The sequence below is a fragment of the Mastigoproctus giganteus genome, chromosome 1 (genome assembly GCF_048544385.1).
Source record: "Mastigoproctus giganteus isolate SK-2022 chromosome 1, ASM4854438v1, whole genome shotgun sequence".
In the NCBI taxonomy this organism is placed as follows: Eukaryota; Metazoa; Arthropoda; class Arachnida; order Uropygi; family Thelyphonidae; genus Mastigoproctus; species Mastigoproctus giganteus.
In genome coordinates, this window is record NC_143575.1 from 178,759,165 (window position 1) to 178,780,423 (window position 21,259).

At 36.5% G+C, this 21,259-nt stretch overlaps 1 protein-coding gene across 1 annotated transcript in view; it reads right to left on the reverse strand.

Annotated features, from left to right (window-relative positions):
• The window catches only part of LOC150091328 (uncharacterized), a 693,262-nt gene that overhangs the window by 278,159 nt on the left and 393,844 nt on the right, over positions 1 to 21,259 (reverse strand). Inside the window, exon 21 of the mRNA XM_090375165.1 lies at positions 10,695 to 10,826. Within this exon, the coding sequence (XP_090231291.1) occupies positions 10,695 to 10,826 (132 nt within the window). The remainder of the gene's footprint in view (positions 1 to 10,694; positions 10,827 to 21,259) is intronic.

A 21,259-nucleotide genomic window follows, 5' to 3' on the forward strand; every position in this document is an offset into this window, starting at 1 on the left:
ATAAACAAACGTTTGCCTGCTGCCCACCTCGGTGTGTTCCATCAGAAGAAGACGTGTTTACTGGTTTGTCTCCTGCTAATAAAGTCAATGCACACTTGCATAAAAATTCAAATTTTTAAATCAGCCAGATGAAAATGTTACCGTGAAGGAGATAACGGTAAAAGAATTAGATGAAATCTTTCATATCGCATAGAACCACAAACAAAAAATTTGAGGTTCTCTGCAATATTTATTTCGCCAGGGCCCAGAGAAGATTGTTGTCGGCTATCAGAAATTTATTGATGAAAAGAGAAAGTCAACACTGTTCAAATATTTCCACAACAGTCATTTCTTCATTGTGTATTTTATGTCAGAGATTCCCAAAACTTTCTCGGTTCATGGTGCTCTTAGTGTCTCAGTAATTTTTTCAAGGCGCACTCAGACCAAAAGAAATACCTAACAGTTCCACTTAGTAGTTAGGTCCAAACAACTTAATAAGAAATGTTGAAACTGTGAACTACCTCGAGATAGTAGTTCGCGCGGTGTCCGACAGATGTCGAGTATTGCTGTGTTTCCCTCGAAAATTTAAAATATTCCTTGGCACGCAGTTTGGGAACCGCTGTTTTATACAATAATCATTTCATTCCATAATTATTTTCATTATCTTTTACATTGTATACAGTTAAAAAGTATTTTTAAAATTCTTTATGCACATTCCAGAAGGTCAAGGACCAATTATAATTTTTCCTATTGGTTATTATATTCAATTAACGCATTTCCGTTTTGCGTGATGCGCTCGTGGGATGAATTAATTGCATTAATCGAGGCGATTAACGTGATTAATTGCCTCGATTAATTTTAGTTGAATTTGAACCAAAAGGAACAATTACAAATGCAGATACATGTGGCAAGACTTCATGGAAACAATGGAAAGCAGTTCAAAACAAATGGCACAGTTCACTGCAAGGGAGTTCATTTGTTGAATGATGCTGTAAGACCTCATTCTGCCACTCCCACACAAAAACTGTTAGTGCAATTTAACCGGAAAATCTTCAACCACTCACCACATAGCCCAGACATGGCACCCAGTGTTTAAAAGAAAAGTCCAATGATGACAAAGAAGACAAAATTAATGTCACAAATTTGTTAAAGGGACCTGGGACTAAACTTTTATGGCTAGGGTACACTAATATTGGTCCATGTCATTGGAACAATTTTTACCATGCCATTAGCTGTGCCCATTGTAAGAACAAACCAGCCACAACAAAGACTATTACTGTCATATAAAAATTTCTGATATTAGAGGAACAACAAAAATAAAATATATTCAAACAGAGTTTCTGCAATGAGGCCAGTCCTGATGGAAATAGTCCTCCTATTCCTGTGCCACCAACTCAATGGTTTGATTGATTTGATTTGGTAGTTGTTGGCGCATCGGCCTCTGTGGCCATATTGCACCTCCCAAGGTTTTTGCAGTACTTTGATCCAAGCCCGAGGCGGGAATCGAACCCGCGACCTTTGGGTTGCCGGGCAGGTACTTTACCCACCCAACTCAATGGAAAGAACATCACATTCCCAATAAACAAAAAGGGAACCCAATGGAAGATTCAAGTCACATGATGCAAGAGAGCAAGCTTATATACCATGAGACAAAAAAAAAAAAAAAAAATCCTTCCCATTTCACCCAACCAGTCACTCCAAATATTTGTCTAGATCATCCTTAAGTTTATTTATGCTATCAACTTCCACAACGAAAGACAGAAGTCTGTTCACAATCAACCAACTGCTGGCTAAAGGCAAATTTCCACACATCTATCCTACATCTGTTTTTCCTCAATTTGAATTTATGCCCTCTCAGGTGATTATTCTCAGCAAGAGGCAGTATCCCATCAGCATTGAGCATGCTCAAACCATTCAAGGCTTTGTACACCTCTATCAGATCACCTCGCGGGTGTCTAGTCTCCAGACACTGAAATTTGCAAAACTTAAGCCTTTCTTCGTAAGAGCAACCCTGCATTCCATTCACTAACCTTGTTGCCCTTCTCTGTACTCGTTCCAGCAGCTCTACATCCTTCTGGAAATGAGGCCTCCAGACCTGTATACAGTACTCAAGGTGCGGCCTAACCATCGCCTTATACAAGGGAATAACCACCTCCCTATCCCTACTAGAAAAATTCCTGTATATCATTGATAAGACACCATGAGCTACTCTTGCCGCCGGTCTACACTGCTCAGAGAACTTCATATCTGCCTGAACAATTACCCCCAGGTCCTTTTCATTCTCTACCACTGTCAGTGTAGTACCACAGAGTTCATACATTGCTCTGGGGTTACTGTTTCCCATACGTAGTACTTTAACTTTGTCAATGTTAAACTTCATTTGCCACCTCTCAGCCCATCTGCTCAACCTTTCCAGATCCTGTTGCAGTAGCATAGTGTCAGTAGTGTCCTTGACAACCCTGCCAACCTTCGTATCGTCTGCAAACTTGGACATTAAGCCCGATATACCATCATCAATATCATTTATAAATACAGAAAACAACAATGGACCCAATACTAAACCCTGAGGGACTCCACTAATAACATTAGTCCACGATCAGCAGTGTCCATTGATTACCACACTCTGTCTTCTCCCCCTCGACCACCCTTTTATCCATAGCAGCAATTAGTAGTAGTAGTGGCACGTGATGCAAGAAAGCAAATGTATGAGCTTATGCAGCATCAGATGGAAAAAAAAAAAAAAAAAAAAAATATCACACCATTCCCTCCAAATGCCTGTCCAGTTCCTCCTTAAATTTATTCAACCTATCAACTTCCACAACGACAGATGGAAGTTTGTTCCAGCATTAACCACCCGCTGGCTAAAGGCAAATTTGCGCACATCTATTCTACATCTGTCTTTTCTTAATTTGAATTTACGCCCCCTTAGGTTCGTAATCTGAACAAGGGGAAGGATCACATCAGAATTCAGCGTGCTGAACCCATTCAAGGCCTTATACACCTCAATCAGATCACCGCGCAGGTGCCTAGTCTCCAGCCACTGCAATTTGCAGAACTTAAGACTCTCTTGATAAGAGGATCTCCTCATTCCCCTCACCAATCTTGTTGCCCTTCTCTGTACACGCTCAAGTAAATCTACATTCTTCCTAAAATGAGGCCTCCAGACCTGTACACGCAGTACTCAAGGCGTGGCCTGACCATTGCCTTATACAGAGGGATAATCACCTCCTTTTCCCTACTAGCAAAATTCCTATATATCATTGACAAAACCCCATGACCTGCCCTGGCGCCTGTCTGCATTGCTCAGAAAACTTCATATCTGACTGCACAATTACTCCCAGGTCTTTTTCATTTTCTACCACCTTAAGTGTAGTACCACACAGTTGGTACGTTTCTCTGGGGTTACTTCTACCCATATGCAGTACTTTGCATTTGTCAAGGTTAAACTTCAGTTGCCACTTCTTAGCCCATCTGCCCAAATTATCTAGATCCTGTTGCAGTAGCACACTGCCATTATTGTCATTAACAACCCTGCCAACCTTTCTATCATCTGCAAACTTCAACACTAAGCCTGATATACCTTCATCAATATCATTGATAAATATACAAAACAACAGTGGACCCAACACCAAACCCTGTGGGACTCCATTAATAACATTAGTTCAGAAAGAGCAGCACCCATTGATTACCACCCTCTGTCTTCTCCCACTTAACCATCCTTTTATCCATTGTAGCAACTCACCCTTAATACCATTCTACTCCAATTTGTAAAATAGTCTTCCATGCGCAACAGTGTCAAAAGCTTTCCTAAAATCCAAATATATGATATCAAAATTATTTTTTGCATCCAGTTCCTTTGTAACCACATCATAATATCCTATCAAATTTGTCAGACAAGACTTTCCCTTAACAAACCCATGCTGTGTCTCAATTATTGCTGCAGTCTTGTCTAGATGATCCTGCAATGCATCTTTAACCAGTGACTCCATTATTTTACCCGGAACAGAAGTTAAACTAACTGGTCTGTAATTACTCGTGTCACCCTTCGATCCCCCTTTGTGAATTGGGGATACATTTGCACATCTCCAGTCCGTGGGAACCTCCCCTGAGTCCAAGGATGCTCTCATAATTATGGCTAAGGGTTTGCTTAGTTGCTTTGCCGCCTCCTTTAACATAACTGGATAGATCCCATCCACCCCAGGTGCTTTGCTTGCATTTAACTTCAACAGTTTCTCTTCCACTTTGCTCTCAGTTATTACAAAATCATTAAGCACACTGCTACAATTTGATAACCTTCTTCCATTTTCAAATTGTAATAATTCCTCACGTGTGAATGTAGATGCAAAATACTCATTCAGTTTGTTTGCTATCCGAGCAGGATCATCAACAGTCGAACCATCAATGTCAAGTGGACCAATCAGATTCATCCCCTTCCTTTTAGAGTTTATATAAGTAAAGAAATCCTTGCTGTTTTTCTTAGCATCTTTTGCCAAGGATTTCTCGTAATCTGCCTTCGCCTGCCTAACCTCCTTTGTAACTTGGTTACAGATCAACTTGTAGCTATCATAGGCTTCTGTGTCACGTGTTAATTTGTATGCATCCCATGCATTTTTCTTCTCTGTTACGAGTCTCATTAGTTCATTTGACAACCATTTAGGCCTAAACCTTGAACAATATTTCTTAATAGTAATGATACTTTTAGTAGCATCCACGATTAATTCCTTGAATGCTTCCCACTTAGAATTTACTGTTGGTAACATCATCAGTTGATTCCACTGTACAGAATTTAAAAACTGTCGGAGACCACTGTACTCGCCTTTACGGAAGCAAAAACCCTTTCCTTTACCCCTGATGGTAATTAAATCTTTAAGTAAATCCCACGTCAGTACACTGTGATCACTGCCACCTAGTGGTTCTTTTATCTGCAAATTCCTAATACATGAATGATCACTGCTGATAACCAGATCAAGAGTATTACTTTCTCTGGTTGCCTCTCGAACATGCTGCTGCAGAAAACAATCATCCAAAAAATCCACAAATGTCTTACTAGTGTGTGAGTGCCCAACCCACAATTACCAGTCAATATCTGGGAAGTTAAAATCCCCCATTATAAGACATTCCGATTTACTAGCCGACTATTTCTCTGTACAAATGTTCATTGTTCTCATTTGCCTCCAATGCCACACTGCTCCTATTTGTGCAGCAGTCTTCCATGTGCAACAGTATCAAAAGCCTTTCTAAGATCCAAGTATATAATATCAAAGTTATTCCCTGCATCCAGTTCTTTTGTAACTGCATCATAGCATCCAATCAAACTGGTCAGGCAAGACTTCCCCTTAACAAAACCATGCTGTGTCCGAGCTATAACTGAAGCTTATCTAGATGATCCTGCAGTGCTTCTTTAACCAGTGCCTCCATTAATTTTTCGGGAAAAGAAGTTAAACTCACAGGTCTATAATTACTTGTGTCAGCCTTTGATCCTCCTTTGTGAATTGGGATCACATTTGCACATCTCCAGTCCATGGGTACCTCCCCTGAGTTCAAGGAAGCTCTCATAATTATGGCTAAGGGTTTGTTTGCTTACTTCCTTTGCTGCCTCCTTTAATATAACTGGATAGATCCCATCCATCCCAGGTGCCTTTCTTGTGTTTATCTTCAACAATTTCTCCTCCACTTTACTCTCAGTTATTACAAGATTCTCCAGCTTATTGCCAGAGTTGAATACACCTCTGGCATTCCCCTCGCTGAATAACACCTCTTGTGTGAATGTCAAAGCAAAATATTCATTTAGTTTGTTAGCTACCTGAGCAGGATCATCAACAGTTGATCAATCGATATCAAGTGGACCAATCTGATTCATCCCCTTCCTTCTAGAGTTTACATAAGTAAAGAACTCTTTGCTGTTTTTCTTTGCATCCCTTGCCAAAGATTTCTCGTAATCTCCCTTCGCCTGCCTAACCACCTTTGTAAATTGGTTACAGATGAACTTGTATCTATCATAGGCTTCTGTGTCATGTGTTAATTTGTATGTATCCTGTGCATGTTTCTTCTCTGCCATATGCCTCATTAGTTCATCTGACATCCATTTAGGACTAAACCTTGAACAATATGTCTTAGTTGGTATGTAAAGCCTAGTAGCTTCCAAGATAAGTTCTTTGAATGCTTCCCATTTTGAATTTGCTGTTGGTAACTTCATCAGTTGGTCCCACTGTATAGAATTTAAATACTGTCTCAGTCCATCGTAGTCGCCTTTACGAAAGCAATAACCCTTCCCTTTACCCCTAATGGTAGTTACTTCTTTGAGTAAATCCCACTTCAGCACACTGTGGTCACTGCCACCTAGTGGTTCATTTATCTGCAGATTCTTAATGCATGAAGAATCACTACTGATAATCAAATCAAGAGTATTACTCCTTCTAGTTGCCTCCCAAACATGCTGCTGTAGAAAACAATCATCCCATAAATCCACAAAAGCCTTGCCAGTATGTGAGTGACCAACCCACAAATTACAGTCAATGTCCGGGAAATTAAAATCCCCCATTATAAGTCACTCTAATTTACTGGCACACTATTTCTCTGCACAATTGCTCATTATACTCATCAGATTCATTAGGCCTATAACACACCTACTCTCATTTTTCCTTTACCAGTGCTTATGTCACACCAAACAGACTCAACATTGCATTGTCCACCCACATCAATTGGATGCACTTCCTTAGATTTTATGTGTTTCTTAACTAACAGCATAACCCCTCCACCCTTCCTGTCTTGTCTGTCCTTTCTGTACACATTGTACTCACCAAATTCCAGTTCTGCACTGCTTATGTCTGTGTGACACCATGTCTCTGATATCCCAATAATACCTGCCTTTGATTTCTTGACTAGCACTTCAAGCTCATTGAATATATTAACTTAACTCCTAGCATTGGTGTACATGCACCTGTTTCTACTCTTAGTTACCCTAACACAGCCCATGTATTTACTTGTTCCACTATGACTCCCAGCAGTCCTGGAAATTCCCATTGCCTTGCTTTCCAGGCTGCTGCTCAATTGCATTTCAATAGAAGTAGTGCAAGAATCACTTATACCTCTGCCAGCGTGTACTGTTAATCTGTGTATCCCCCCAAGCTAGCTGTTTTCTGACCCACCTGACCCTGCCTCGATAGCATCACCAAATATTCTTGCACCCTTTCTATTTAAGTGTATCCCATCCCTGTAGAAGCAGTGTCTCCCGTTAACAAGCACAGACCAGGCTGAGAAAAATTCTACCCCTTGAGCCTTGCACAATCTCTCCAGGGCCGAACTGATCGACAAGGCTCTCATCGTATACTCCCTCCTATTGTGTCTGGGCAGAATTGTAGACACTTTCAAATTCAACCCTAACTCACGGCTTTTTTTTTAGCACTGTCTTGTACTTTTTAAGTAATTCTGCTGGTCTGCTATCTTAATATCATTTGTGCCAACGTGTACACCAATATCATCCTTTGTGCCCTTAAAGGATAATATCTGCCCTACAATGTCATCAACCTTTGCCCCTGGCAGACATACCCTGGTCCTGTTCCATCTCTCCTTTTTGCACAATATGTTCCCCGTTTCCCTGACAATGGAGTCACCTACAACAACTAGTTCCTTTGGGACCTAGTCTTTGCATTCTGCCTTGGGGGTTGCCGCTTTGTTGCGTGATGTTCAAGTGCAAGCTCTGGCATTGATGTGGACAGCTGAGAGCTTGATGAGCCCTCAATTTAAATCCTATGAGGGCATCCACCCTGTCCTTCAAACTCTCATATTAGCCCATAACAATGCCGAGTTGGTGCCTGATTTCCTCGCACTTCTTCCATTGCACACACACACAGACATTCCCCTTGGCCATATCATGTCCCGTTACTCATTGCTCCACAAACATCAAACAAGCAGTGCATTTCAATAGACTGTGATTCAGAGCACAACTGACCCCCCTCCCCTCAGCCATCACACTTCCACTAGTTTGAGCCTTTTGCTTTGCTGCTCTGATCTGAGCCATGATTTCTGTTCAAGTTCAATAAAATTCCAATACAAAATATAACCCTAAACCTATATCCCAATGCAGTTATAACACTATATATATGTATTTCCGTATCGAATATTACCTCCGAGTTACATTATATGACTTTCTTATCCCCTGTCAATTTATATGTATTAATTTATGATGTTACGTTTGTAATAACTAGTTCGCTTTATATTTATTTAGTTAAAAAAGTACAATTCAATTGACAATGAAATTTAATAAGATTAACAAATTTTACTGATTAATTGATACTACTATACTCGCTATCTAGTATTCTGTTAAACCTTATGCTATCTAGTTGATTCGATTTGCATAACTGGTCAATGTTTTGGCTCATTGGTGTAAGTAGCTTATATCTAATGATCTGGTCCTATTGCTTCACTACCAGTAAATGGAATTTACAGAAACTTGAACTTAAAAGTGGACTCAGTTTTTTTTTTTTTTTTTTATACCATGACAATACAAGCACTGGAGTAAAGGAAGATGCAAATGGCTCATTGGCTCATCAGATTATACAGCTTTTCTTCCACTGTTGCAGACTTTACCAAGACACTACCCCTTGGTCTTCGTGGTCCTGACAGGCATGATTCACTATCGATAATTTATAAGAACATACCCTTTCGTGGGTGACTGATAAAATTCCTACAATGAGAATTTTCTTACAGAATTAGATAGTTTCTTATTCTTTAAAATGATGTCCTAATTAAGGAAAAGTAATGTAATTTAATATTCCATAAAAGTATTTCATATATAATTTGAAATACTTTTAGCATTAGCATTAGTAGAAGCATATGATGCAGGAAAGCAAGCTTATTCAGCATCAGCCAAAAAAAAAAAAAAAAAAACACCAAACCCATTTCACCCCTCCGTTCGCTCGAAATACCTGTCCAGTTGAGCCTTAAATTTGTTTAGGCTATCAACTTCAACAACATGTGATGGAAGTCGGTTCCACCAAACAACCACCCGCTGGCCAAAGGCAAATTTCCGCACATCTATCCGACATCCGTCCTTCCTCAATTTGAATTTATGCCCTCTGAGGTGATTATTCTGAGCAAGATGAAGAATCCCATTGGCATTGAGCATGATCAAACCATTCAAAGCCTTATACACCTCTATCAGATCACCTCGCCGGTGCCTAGTCTCCAGACTCTGTAATTTGCAAAACTTAAGCCTTTCTTCGTAAGAGCAACCCTTTGTTCCATTCACTAATCTTGTTGCCCTTCTCTGTACCCGTTCCAGCAGCTCTACATCCTTCTTGAAATGAGGCCTCCAGACCTGTATACAGTACTCAAGATGTGGCCTAACCATTGCCTTATACAAGGGAATAATCACCTCCTTATCCCTGCTAGAAAAATTCCTCTATATCATTGACAAGACACCATGAGCTACTCTTGCAGCTCGTCTGCACTGCTCAGAGAACTTCATATCTGCCTGCACAATTACCCCCAGGTCCTTTTCATTCTCCACCACTGTCAGTGTAGTACCGCAGAGTTGATACGTTGCTCTGGGGTTACTGTTTCCCATATGTAGTACTTTACATTTGTCAATGTTAAACTTCATTTGCCACCTCTCAGCCCATCTGTTCAACCTTTCCAGATCCTGTTGCAGCAGCATAGCGTCAGTGGTGTCCTTAATAACCCTGCCAACCTTTGTATCATCTGCAAACTTGGACATTAAACTTGATATCCCATCATCAATATCATTCATAAACACCGAAAACAACAACGGACCCAACACTGAACCCTGAGGAACTCCACTAATATCATTAGTCCACATTGAGCAGTGTCCATTGATTACCACTCTCTGTCTTCTGCCACTCAACCATCCCCTTATACATAGCAGCAATTTGCCTCCAATGCCACACTGCTTCAATTTGTGCAGCAGTCTTCCATGTGCAACAGTATCAAAAGCCATTCTAAGATCCAAATATATAATATCAAAGTTATTCCCTGCATCCAGTTCTTTTGTGACTACATCATAGTATCCAATCAAATTGGTAGGGCAAGACCTGCCCTTAACAAAACCATGCTGCGTCTGAGCTATAACTGAATTAATTCTTGTCTAGATGATCCTGCAGTGCTTCTTTAACCAGTGCCTCCATTAATTTACCTGGAACAGAAGTTAAACTAACAGGTCTATAATTACTTGTGTCAGCCTTTGATCCTCCTTTGTGAATTGGGGTTACATTTGCACATCTCCAGTTTATGGGTACCTCCCCTGAGTCCAAAGAAGCTCTCATAATTATGGCTAGGGCTTACCTCCTTTGCTGCCTCCTTTAATATAACTGGATAGATTCCATCCACCCCAGGTGCCTTTTTTATGTTTATCCTCAACAATCTCTCCTCCACTTTCCTCTCAGTTATTACAAAATCATTCAGCTCACTGCCAACGTTTACTTTACCTACATCATTCTCCTTCCTGAATAACTCCTCATGCGTGAATGTAGATGCAGAATACTCGTTTAGATTGTTAGCCACCTGAGCAGGATCCTCAACTGTTGAATTAACTTTTGTTAATGATATTATCAAAGAAAGAAGCACAAAACAAATCATACTGTGTACCATCCATTAAAATATTTAATTCAATGTAATACTAAGTATTTTGACTACTGACAATGTTTGTTTATCAAAAATGCATTTAAAATAAACAGAGTTAAAATTTTAATACATACAAAAGTAGACGGCTAGATATTCTTGTTCTTCGATCATTCTAAATAACATGTCTCGATTGATATTCTCAATGGTATCCTCAGTCTTCTGCTGCACTAGCCATTCTAATACAGCCTGTTCATCAGTTAATTCTCCTGTAATAATATCCAATTCAAATTTTATTTGTATTTAATTTTATAAAAAAATGCTATAAATGAAGCTACATATACTGCATTTTTATATGTTGCAATGAAATTTTTATGAAAATTTTTATGAAATTTTATATATATATATATATATATATATATATATATATATATATATATATAAATGAGTTTTTCAATGTAATTCTTTAAAGGAAAAGTTTAGAGTTACACAGAAAAGAGGTATACAGTAGATGAAATGATTTCAGTGAAAGCAAGTTCAATAAATTAGGTATGACAGTTGCACCTAAAAGTGCAAAGCAGCATTAAATGATGCAAGAGTATATGTAAGCTTTAATAACATTAATTTAATTAATGTATGCATAAACGGATGTGAAAGTTACACAAGGTGCCAGTAACTATAAGGGTGAGGAAAGTAGAATTAGAAGAGTAGTAGATTAGTGAAAGAATGCTAATATCCTAAAGGTTATGATGAATTAAATAAATTATGGGCTGAATTGCCAATCCAATATAAAGTGGTGGAACTGCAAAGTAAAATTAGTACAACAAAATACTAATAAAATGCAAATTAAAAAAAAAAAAAAAAATGAATAACACTAAGGAAGCTTGCTGGGTTGTGAAGACCAACCTTGTAGTAAGGGCTCTGGCATTTATAAACGTTAGTATTAGATAGTATAAATCAGAGCTGTAATACTCAATATGTTCTACGTTGATAATAATATTAGTAAATTAATAAGAGGAGTTTACCTCAATATAGTACGTGGAACACTTCCGTATGATACCCTCCAGAAATTAAAACGGAATATATCGCGTAATATTGTTAAGCTTGCCTTAAAATCTCGATATTCGGATAAACAAAAATACCTTTCCCGGGTTAGGAAGCTTCGCGATAAATTAAAAAATTATCTACATCCGAACGATTGGTCTGTATTGAAGACCTCCATAGATTTGCGACGGGAAGCACAAGCCTCAGAAATAAAAAAACAGACACGTTAATAAGTTGCAAACATTATCGAATAGTTCAAGACACGTTCATGCGACTTCTAACACATTGTCGCGAGCTTGCGACCAAGTTCACACGAGTTGGGTGACATCCCCCCCACAGACACATAACGCACTACCACAAAATATGTCGGCTAGTTCACGAACACCCCCTCACCCAGTATCCAACGAACCAACATATCAACAGGTTACAAATCTTTCCTCGTGTACACTATCGCAGGACCAGATTTCACTTTTATCCAAAGGATTAAATTATAATTTACCACCTCGAAAGCTGCCAAAAAAACAATGCGTAATTGATATTGAATTTGGACTTCGTAGTGTTCCACAAAAAGATGTATTTATTCAACAAGTTAACCAAGTAGTAAATAACATAAAAGAAACGCAACTTCCTAAATTGAATACACATGACAGTTCAGCTTTACGAGAACTTCGAGAAAATAAGGACATTATTATACAGAGGGCAGATAAAGGAGATACAGTGGTAATACTAGATAAACATGATTATATTAATAAGTTAGATTCAGTTGTGTCTGATACCTCCACTTATCGTGAAGTGGACCCGGCACTGTTTACCAATTTGGTAAATCAATACAATAAAACGTTAACCACATATCGAAAAAACGACTACATTACTATGGTTCAGTTGAAGGAATTGAAGTCCAGAACATACAATATTCCTGCACTTTTTGGTCAGGTAAAATTACACAAGCCTGGATTTCTGATTCGACCTATTGTTTCCTACAAGAACTCGGCATTTTCAGCCTTAGCCACACATGTATATAATATTATAAAACCTTTTAGACAGGTTATACAATTTGGGATTAAGAATTACGATACATTATTTAATAATCTTAAAGACTGTAGACTCGGCGACAATGACAATTTATTCTCATTAGATGTTACCTCATTATATACGAATGTAAACGTTGAATACACATTAGATATTATTTGGGATATGTTAAATAAAAACTCGACACCGATTAATTATACGAAGCTGCCCATTAAGGAAATTTTTCACTTAATTAAACTATTAGCTGAGGCTAACTACATCACCTTTCGAGACAAGGTGTACAAACAAATTTTTGGATTACCAATGGGTTTGAGCCTGAGTGGCTTAATGTCAGAGATCTATCTCTCAACGATTGAGCAGATACATTTGACACCTTTTCGTCCCCGTATCACATACTATGGGAGGTATTTAGACGATGTTCTAGTTATTACTGATAGTAGTACTATCCAAGACATTTTACATTCGTTTAATAATATTCATTCTAGACTCAAATTTACATTGGAAAGGGAAGATACGGATACTAAGTCATTAAACTTTCTAAATTTCACGCTTACCCGTGACTCGAACAAAATACAATTTAGCATCTATCGAAAACCCACAAACACCGGTATGCTTCTTCATTATAATAGCTACCACCCGTTCACCTACAAAAGATCGATTATCTTTAATCAATTTCTAAATGCCTATAAATATTCAACGACGGATTCTGCTTTGGACTCAGAAATACAAATATTAACTAGCAGATTCTTGAACAGGGGTTATCCCATTAACACAATAAATCGAATTAGGGTACAAGCTAAGGATAGGATAAAAAATACTACACCAATCAACAATAGTAATATCAAAAAATACTTTATTTCTGTCCCATATGTTGAACAGTGGCACAAACAACTTAACAGATTCTTTAAAGATACCGAATTTAAAATTATAGCTAGGCCTATACGGAAGTTACACACTATACTGAACAATCGCTCGGTTCTTTCCGAGTTCGCAACACAAATTAATGATCTAGTATACAACATTTCTTGCGGTGATTGCGACTCATCTTACCAGGGTTCGACGCGGTTTTCTCTTAATATTCGTGTAAATCAACACGAAGCCTCAGTTCGTGCTTCTCGTTCAGCAGCGTCAGAATTAGCCTTTCATGCCATTAACGAAAAACATACTTTTTTATTTAACGAGGCCAAAATACTTAACGTTCAACATAATTATACGCGACTATTAATTGCAGAAACCGTTGAAATTAAATTACACGAGAATTCTGTTAATGTTCGGCGGCCATATTTGATCTCCGATGCGTGGACCTTTACGCGCATGCGCGAAGACATATAATCACTATTTAAGTTGCAGGTTTAGCCTGATTCGGTAATTTTCATTCCTGTGATCACGACAGTCGGTCGAAAAGCATCGTCAGCTTCAGGAAGGAAAATCGTTTTGAACATTTTCGTTAGATTCTTTTAATTGCGTTAATTTGAATTTTTAATTGTTTTGAATTGTGTTAAATTGATTATTTAATTATTTATATTTTACTTTAATTATTTATATTTTACTTTAATGTACCAGTAAGTTGTCGATTTTTTCGTTTTTTCCGTTTTAATTTCTGGAGGGTATCATACGGAAGTGTTCCACATACTATATTGAGGTAAACTCCTCTTATTAATTTACTAATACAAACGTTAGTATAAAAGGGAGCTAATACCAAATGCTTGTATTGAGAGGAAAAATATGACTGTCAAGACACGTCAAGAAACAAATCTAAAACAAAACCAAAAGTATGATAAGATAGTGAAAGTGAAAGACAGTGAAAACTTAAAATACTCCAGGTAGGTATACAATACCTGGAGTATTTTAAGAAATGCAGAAATTCAGTAGAGTAGATTGAATGCAAGCAGGCTTAAATCAAAATGAGCAATATATCTACATGAGAAAGCAATTTACAGCAGCGAAGTGAACTTAATAGTAAGCTGTGAAGAAATTCAAAATAGCGGGAAAATAGAGACCTCTATAGTTGTATTTAGAATACAAGTAATATTTTTTTTGCCACCGTATAATTCTTTATATATTAATGGTAATGTTTGATTTTGTATGACTGTATCACTGTAAAGCCATACTATTCCAACCGAGTTTCTTTTTCTTTTTCAACGCTAATTATAAATTATCTCCATGCACTTGTATTCTAAATACGACTATAGAGGTCTCTACTTTCCAGCTATTTTGAATTTCTTCACAGCTTACAATTAAGTTCACTTCGCTGCTGTAAATTGTAGATATATTGCTCATTTGGTTTAAGCCTGCTTGCATTCATCTACTCTACTCTACTAAATTTGTGCATTTCAGCTCCCCGCCTTTATTTTTCCCACCAGCTCGTTTTATCTGGCATTTCTTAAAATACTCCAGGTATCGTATAACTGGAGTATTTTAAGTTTTCACTGTCTTATCATACTTTTGGTTTTGTTTTAGATTCGTTTCTCGGCATGTCTCAACATATTTTTCCTTTCAATACAAGCATTTGGTATTAGCTACCTTTTATACTAATTCTTATAAATGCCAGAGCCCTTACTACAAGGTTGGGGTTTCACAACCCTAGCAAGCTTAGTGTTATTCAATAACTTTTTCTATGCTTTTTATCTTTCTGCTGTCTAATTCTAAAGTTCTTCCCGTTCGTTAAACTATTAGTGTAATACGAGGGTGAAACAAACACTCCTACTTCTATTGCTATCTTTCATCTTTTTCCCTTCCCTATCCTCAATTTAATACCTCACCCCTTATACCATTTGCTTGTTCCAAATCTATTTTGTAAAATACAGTGGATTCCGGTTATTTGGGCCATCAGTTAATCGGGGCAGCCATTTATTTGGGGCAAATCTGAAAAAAAAGAACCCAATCGAGAAAATAGCCAGGGTTTACTTGGCTTAATTGGGACAACATGCCGTTTAATCAGGGCAGGAGACCGCAGCACTGGAGATTACCCTATGATTGACTCCGACCAAGCCACGTGGTTCGGTCCGATTTCTGGAGGTAACAATAAAAACAATTAGGTTTATTGGGCTTTTCTGTTAGTGCAATCTATCATAAACGGATAGTAAACTCGATCTTACTGAATTTGCGATAATACCGACAGCTGGAATTCTGTGGGTTATTATGGTAAAATGTGTTTACACTTCCATGTAATCTTCAATCATATAAAAAAAAAATTCATTTTCAGATCTTCTCTTCATTCCTTTTTAAAGCTTTTTAACTTGTTACTCCGTTCTCACTTGCGCGTATTGTGTTACTTGCAATTTGTGTGTGCCATGTCCTTTGTTATTGATTGCTTATCTTGTTTCTGTTTTAAATTTTAACCCCCACCGACAAATGTCAGTGAACAGAAATGTCAACTAGTTAGTTATGTACATATTACAGTACGTATTAATTATTCCAATTATCACGTATATTCTTCCGATTTTAGGGTATCATTTAATTTTTTAATTGGTAAGGTAATAAAGGGTAAATTTGTGCTTAATATATCTTTACTTTTATAGCCTGTGGATAATATTGCTCCTATTTTCGCTAATTAGAATCGCTGTTTAATAGAATTAAAATTCAATTCACAAACGTGATCACAAATGACTGCCGCTTACTACACATCGCATAGCGAATGGTACTTTACTATGGTGACTCCATCGTAACGTGATTTGATTGTACAGTGAACCAATTGTAAAGGGGGGGGGGGTACATTGTATTTTTAACTATTTACATGAAACTTCGGATAATTGGGGCAGCCACTTAATCGGGCCAAAATGCACTAGTCCCGATGTGTCCCAATTAACCGGAATCGACTGTACATTGATTTCTTATCTTTACAAAATTAAATCCTACACTAAATTCTACATATTTATATTAAACATATTGATATTAACCATTTTTATCCCAACTTGATATTTATTTTTACCTAAATTAATTTTTGCCTAAATAAATTACACTGGTTGGGACTACCTTGTCCACACTGTATTAGAAAATTCTAATTTCTTTTCATTCCTTTTTGGTCTTTCACTTTCCTTCTACTACTATGGACAAGTATAGAAACACAGTTCCTGATACATGGTCAGGTGTAGTCCCCTGATGAAATACCTGATCATGTACCAATATTTATTTCAGCTGACATAAGATCAAGCATTTTTTGCATTACCTATATTAGACTATTTACTAAATATGTTCCCCCCCATACCTGATGACAGCTATACCATTTTTATTTTATTTTTTATTTTATTTGCATTATATTAGTATTTTGTTGTACTAATTTTATATTACAGTTCCCCCACTTTATATTGGCTTGGCAATTCAGCCCATAATTTACTTAATTCATCATAACCTTTAGGATATTAACATTCTTTCACCTTTCACTAATCTACTATTCTTCTTTTTTTACTTTCCTCACCCTTATAGTTACTGGCACCTTGTGTAACTTTCACATCCATTTATGCATACTTAATTAAATTAATATTATTACAATTTATATATGTGTGTGTGTGTGTGTGTGTGTGTGTGTGTCAAACAAAAGATACAAAATTTTTAATATATCTAAGTCAAATTCAAAATAAATGCAACAAAAGATTAAACCTGAAAAGAAAATAAATCAGGCTAATATGGTAACAATTAATAACATGTAATCATCAATTTAAAATTATCATTATTCCAATAGGAATAAGTAAATGAGTTGTCCTGATGCTAGTTAGGACAACTCATTTGGACAACATCTAGATTCCCTGCTTTTCTGTAACCAAAAAAAATTTTTTTTTAATCCGTATAAACATATCAGTGTTTCTGTTGACTGTTTCACATCTACTGAAGAACTCTAAAGAAATTTCAGATAGGTTGTCAATAATTCAATTCCTCAAAATTTCATAAATGCAATAGTACATAACAAAAGAGCAAACAAAAGAGACATTATATTTAATGAAGGTTATTTTTAGACTACTTTCCAAAAATGAAATGTAGACTGATGAGATTATCAGTTATGTGGTCAAAATAATATTTGTGTTTATGTCTAATCCAAACTAAATTTACAATACCTATTGAGGAGGCTATTGCTCTCTAACAGAGGTGTTTTTTTTTTTTTTTTAATCTACGTACTTAAAACAAGATGACTGTATCTAAAATTACCACAGCCAAATGTTTTTAAACTAATGTCTGTGGTCCAATCTAAACCATATATAGTATATGATCACGAGGTTTACGTAGACATTCTTCTAGTGCCAATACCCAAAGAGAAGACTGTGTGCACCAATGCTCAACTAAGCTGCTAATCTCTGAATTACAAAATCAAAATTTTTTTAAATCCAGGTGACTCTGACTTTATATGACTTTCTAATAATCTAATCCTTCCTCAAATTTATTGAACTACACACTTTCCAAAACCAGATTAGTTTGTTCCAACAATCAATTACTCTTTGGCTGAAAGCAAATTTTCACCCATCCTGCAACAACCATTTTTCAATTTAAATTAATGTCCCCTTATATAAGTGTCTCATCCAAGTATGCCATCAGTATTTAGTTTACTAAATACATTTAAAGCCTTAAACAATTCAATCAGATCTCCTCACAGGTGCTTTGTTTCCAACCATTGCAATTTACAGAACTGAAGTCTTTCTTGGCAAAGGTATTTTTTTGTGCCTCTGACTAATCCTGCTGCTCTTCCCTCCACCTGTTCCAACCGACCTACATCCTTCCTAAAACAGGGCTTCCAGACACTTGTATGCAGTACTCAAGGTGTGGTCTAACTATTGCCTGATACAACTGGATAACACCAGCCAACAAAACAATTTTTTGTATCTCTAGAGCAAAAGTTGCAGATTCCATAGAAAATTCTGCTAATTGCAAAAATACCAAAATGATGTCTTTATCACAGCTCCATTGAAAGATACACTGAAACTTTAGTAGCTTGATGAACCATCAATTTCAAGTATCATACAATAATGCATGTTATCTTAAAAAATAATCTGATTCATTTTAAAATACTTCAACCAAATATATAATGTACTATATACATTATATTTTCTTAAAGTCTTTGCCACTCAAAGTTTTTCTTACAGTCCATCTTGCTTTCCTTCTGAATTAACCAGCAGTAATTTCCCATCATAGCAGTATCCCAGAGACTTTGGTATCACTGTTCAATTGCAAATATATCCTGACAGAAGTGTTCCTCCTGCTCATCACTCACATTTCCCAAATTTTGAGAAAAATCTGAAATGGTAATAAAGAAAATAAATTTTCAAAGACATTAGGCAGCCCATAACATTTTTAACATTGCAATAAAGTTGACACAAGAGATTCATAATTATCTTCTTTCTTTCTTAAAAGAATTCCATGCACAATTGCTTTAAATGATCACCAAGCTGCTAGTTCAGTATCCTGTAGCTTTGTTTCAAATACCTCACCTTTCAGAAGTTTCTTTTTAGAGAGCTTTAACAAAATTATTCATTAATCCAAGCTTTACATGCAAAAGTGGATGTAAAATCTTTTTTGGTTCAACCAGTGGAACATTTTATATTACTTCTCCCTGATAAAAATTCTTCCCTGTTTTCTCACTGTTGTACAATATATTATTCTGTCACAAGATTGTCACACAAACAGAAAACAACAACATTTTATGAATCCAATTACTTAAGATGACCACAGACATTCCAAGCAAATCATGTTACTTTATGGCACTCAGGATCTTGGACATATTTTCATATATTTCCTTCAAACCAACAGCATGAAGACGAACAGATGGAAATACATTTTCCATTATGCAAAAAATCTGCCTTTAGACTTAATTTTGAGACATTAATAAACATACACCATTCATTAGGATAGTGTTCAATGCCCGGTTTGTTCAGAAAACCACTAATATCATTACAGAAACATGTATCATCTTCCATAATAAATTATTTTGAAAATACTTTGTGATATTTTTTATAAATTTTAGTTCCTCTTTCAAGTAACTTCAATGTCAGGGGCTCATATCTGGTGAGTATGGGCATGGCACACTCAGGGTCCTGAGCTGGATATCATCAAATTTCTCTTTCTTGGTGATTCCTTTCTTCAGGCTTCTTTGCACCATATGGCTAATAATAATAATAATAAAATGTTGTAACCCAGAACCAAGGAGGTCTGCTTGCTATTTAGATAAGTTTAAATCACAAGCTAAGTCATTCAAACTCTTTTTGCATGATCAAGTACGGCATATTATAATTTTCTGATTGATAGACCAAATTCTGTTGAAGTTAATGGTCTGGCAAAAACTGCAACATAAGAATCTTCACTATACTCATCACTACTTCCTTTATCCCATGATTTCAGGGATCCGGTATTGGTAGGTCTTCGTAAGGTGGAACAGGCCTTATTGCATATAATGTGTTATCTGCAATAAGGCCTGTTGCTTTTTCTGGACATACCTAATATTTTTGTCATGCAAAAGTAACAATTATCAATGTGGTTGTGTGTTTTGCAGTACACCATAGGAAAAGAACTGCAAAAGGCACACTTTTAATTTTCCCAGTTGTCACATGCTCAGTTTGTAATGCTGGTAATACAGTGCACATGTGGAGCCCTAGTTTACTATTGACTATCAATCATGCAAAGAATATGCATGATTATTGTAGATTTTCTTGTATATTAATTGCCTCTTTCACTGGAAATCGTAACCATATTTCTACTGATGATAGGACATTGCCTTCCACCTTCCAGTTTGAGAAGCCTTCTCTGAACAAACAGCATCAACTTCTCAAACATCCATCACCAATTCCTTAAATGCTGATCTCTGGTTAATTTTCCAATGGGACAAAGGAAACTTGTCTTCAACTTAGTTAAATAAGTTCTTATTGCAAAAATAGGCTACAGGTCCTATGCTGCTCTTCAATAATATCCAGCTTTTTAGACAGGATTACATATCTCTATTAGAGATTACCCTGACTTATAACCTCTCTCTCTCTCTCTCTCTCTCTCTCTCTCTCTCTCTCTCTCTCTCTCTCTCTCTTGGAATAAGCATATCAGAAATACTGCTTCCATTGCATAAAAAAAACTGGGTTTTCTTTTTTGTTCTTAGCATTACTTTTCTTCTAACAACTACTTACTCTGTACAAATCCCACATATAGGCCCTACTATAGAATATTGTTTTCCCAGATCTTTGTAGGGCTCCCAAAACATCTCACACTTCTTAACACAATTCAAAAGAGAACTGTGAGGTTAATTAATGAATTGTCTTTTACAAAACAGACTAGGCACCATTATTTGAGCTCCACTAAGTAGACATTTTTTAACTTAAAAATGATTGTTTTTTGTTTTGTTTTTATTTAAAACTAGTGAAGAAGTTTTATTTGTGTTAATGTGATAGAGTATGTAAAACTTTTCTTACCTGGATTCCAACATTGCTGAATAATAAAAAAGTGTCAGAGTAAGAGCTGCTGTTCTGCTGCTATTGTTAGTGTTAATTGCACTGAGATTTCGTATTCTTTTTCATATTACTATTTCAAATTCTCTTTTATAGTTTCGCAGGAGTGTAATTACTATCAGATTACTATAGTTTTGCAAGAGTGTAATTACTATCAGATTACTATAGTAATTACTATATTTTTTAATATAGTAATTACTATATATACTATATAG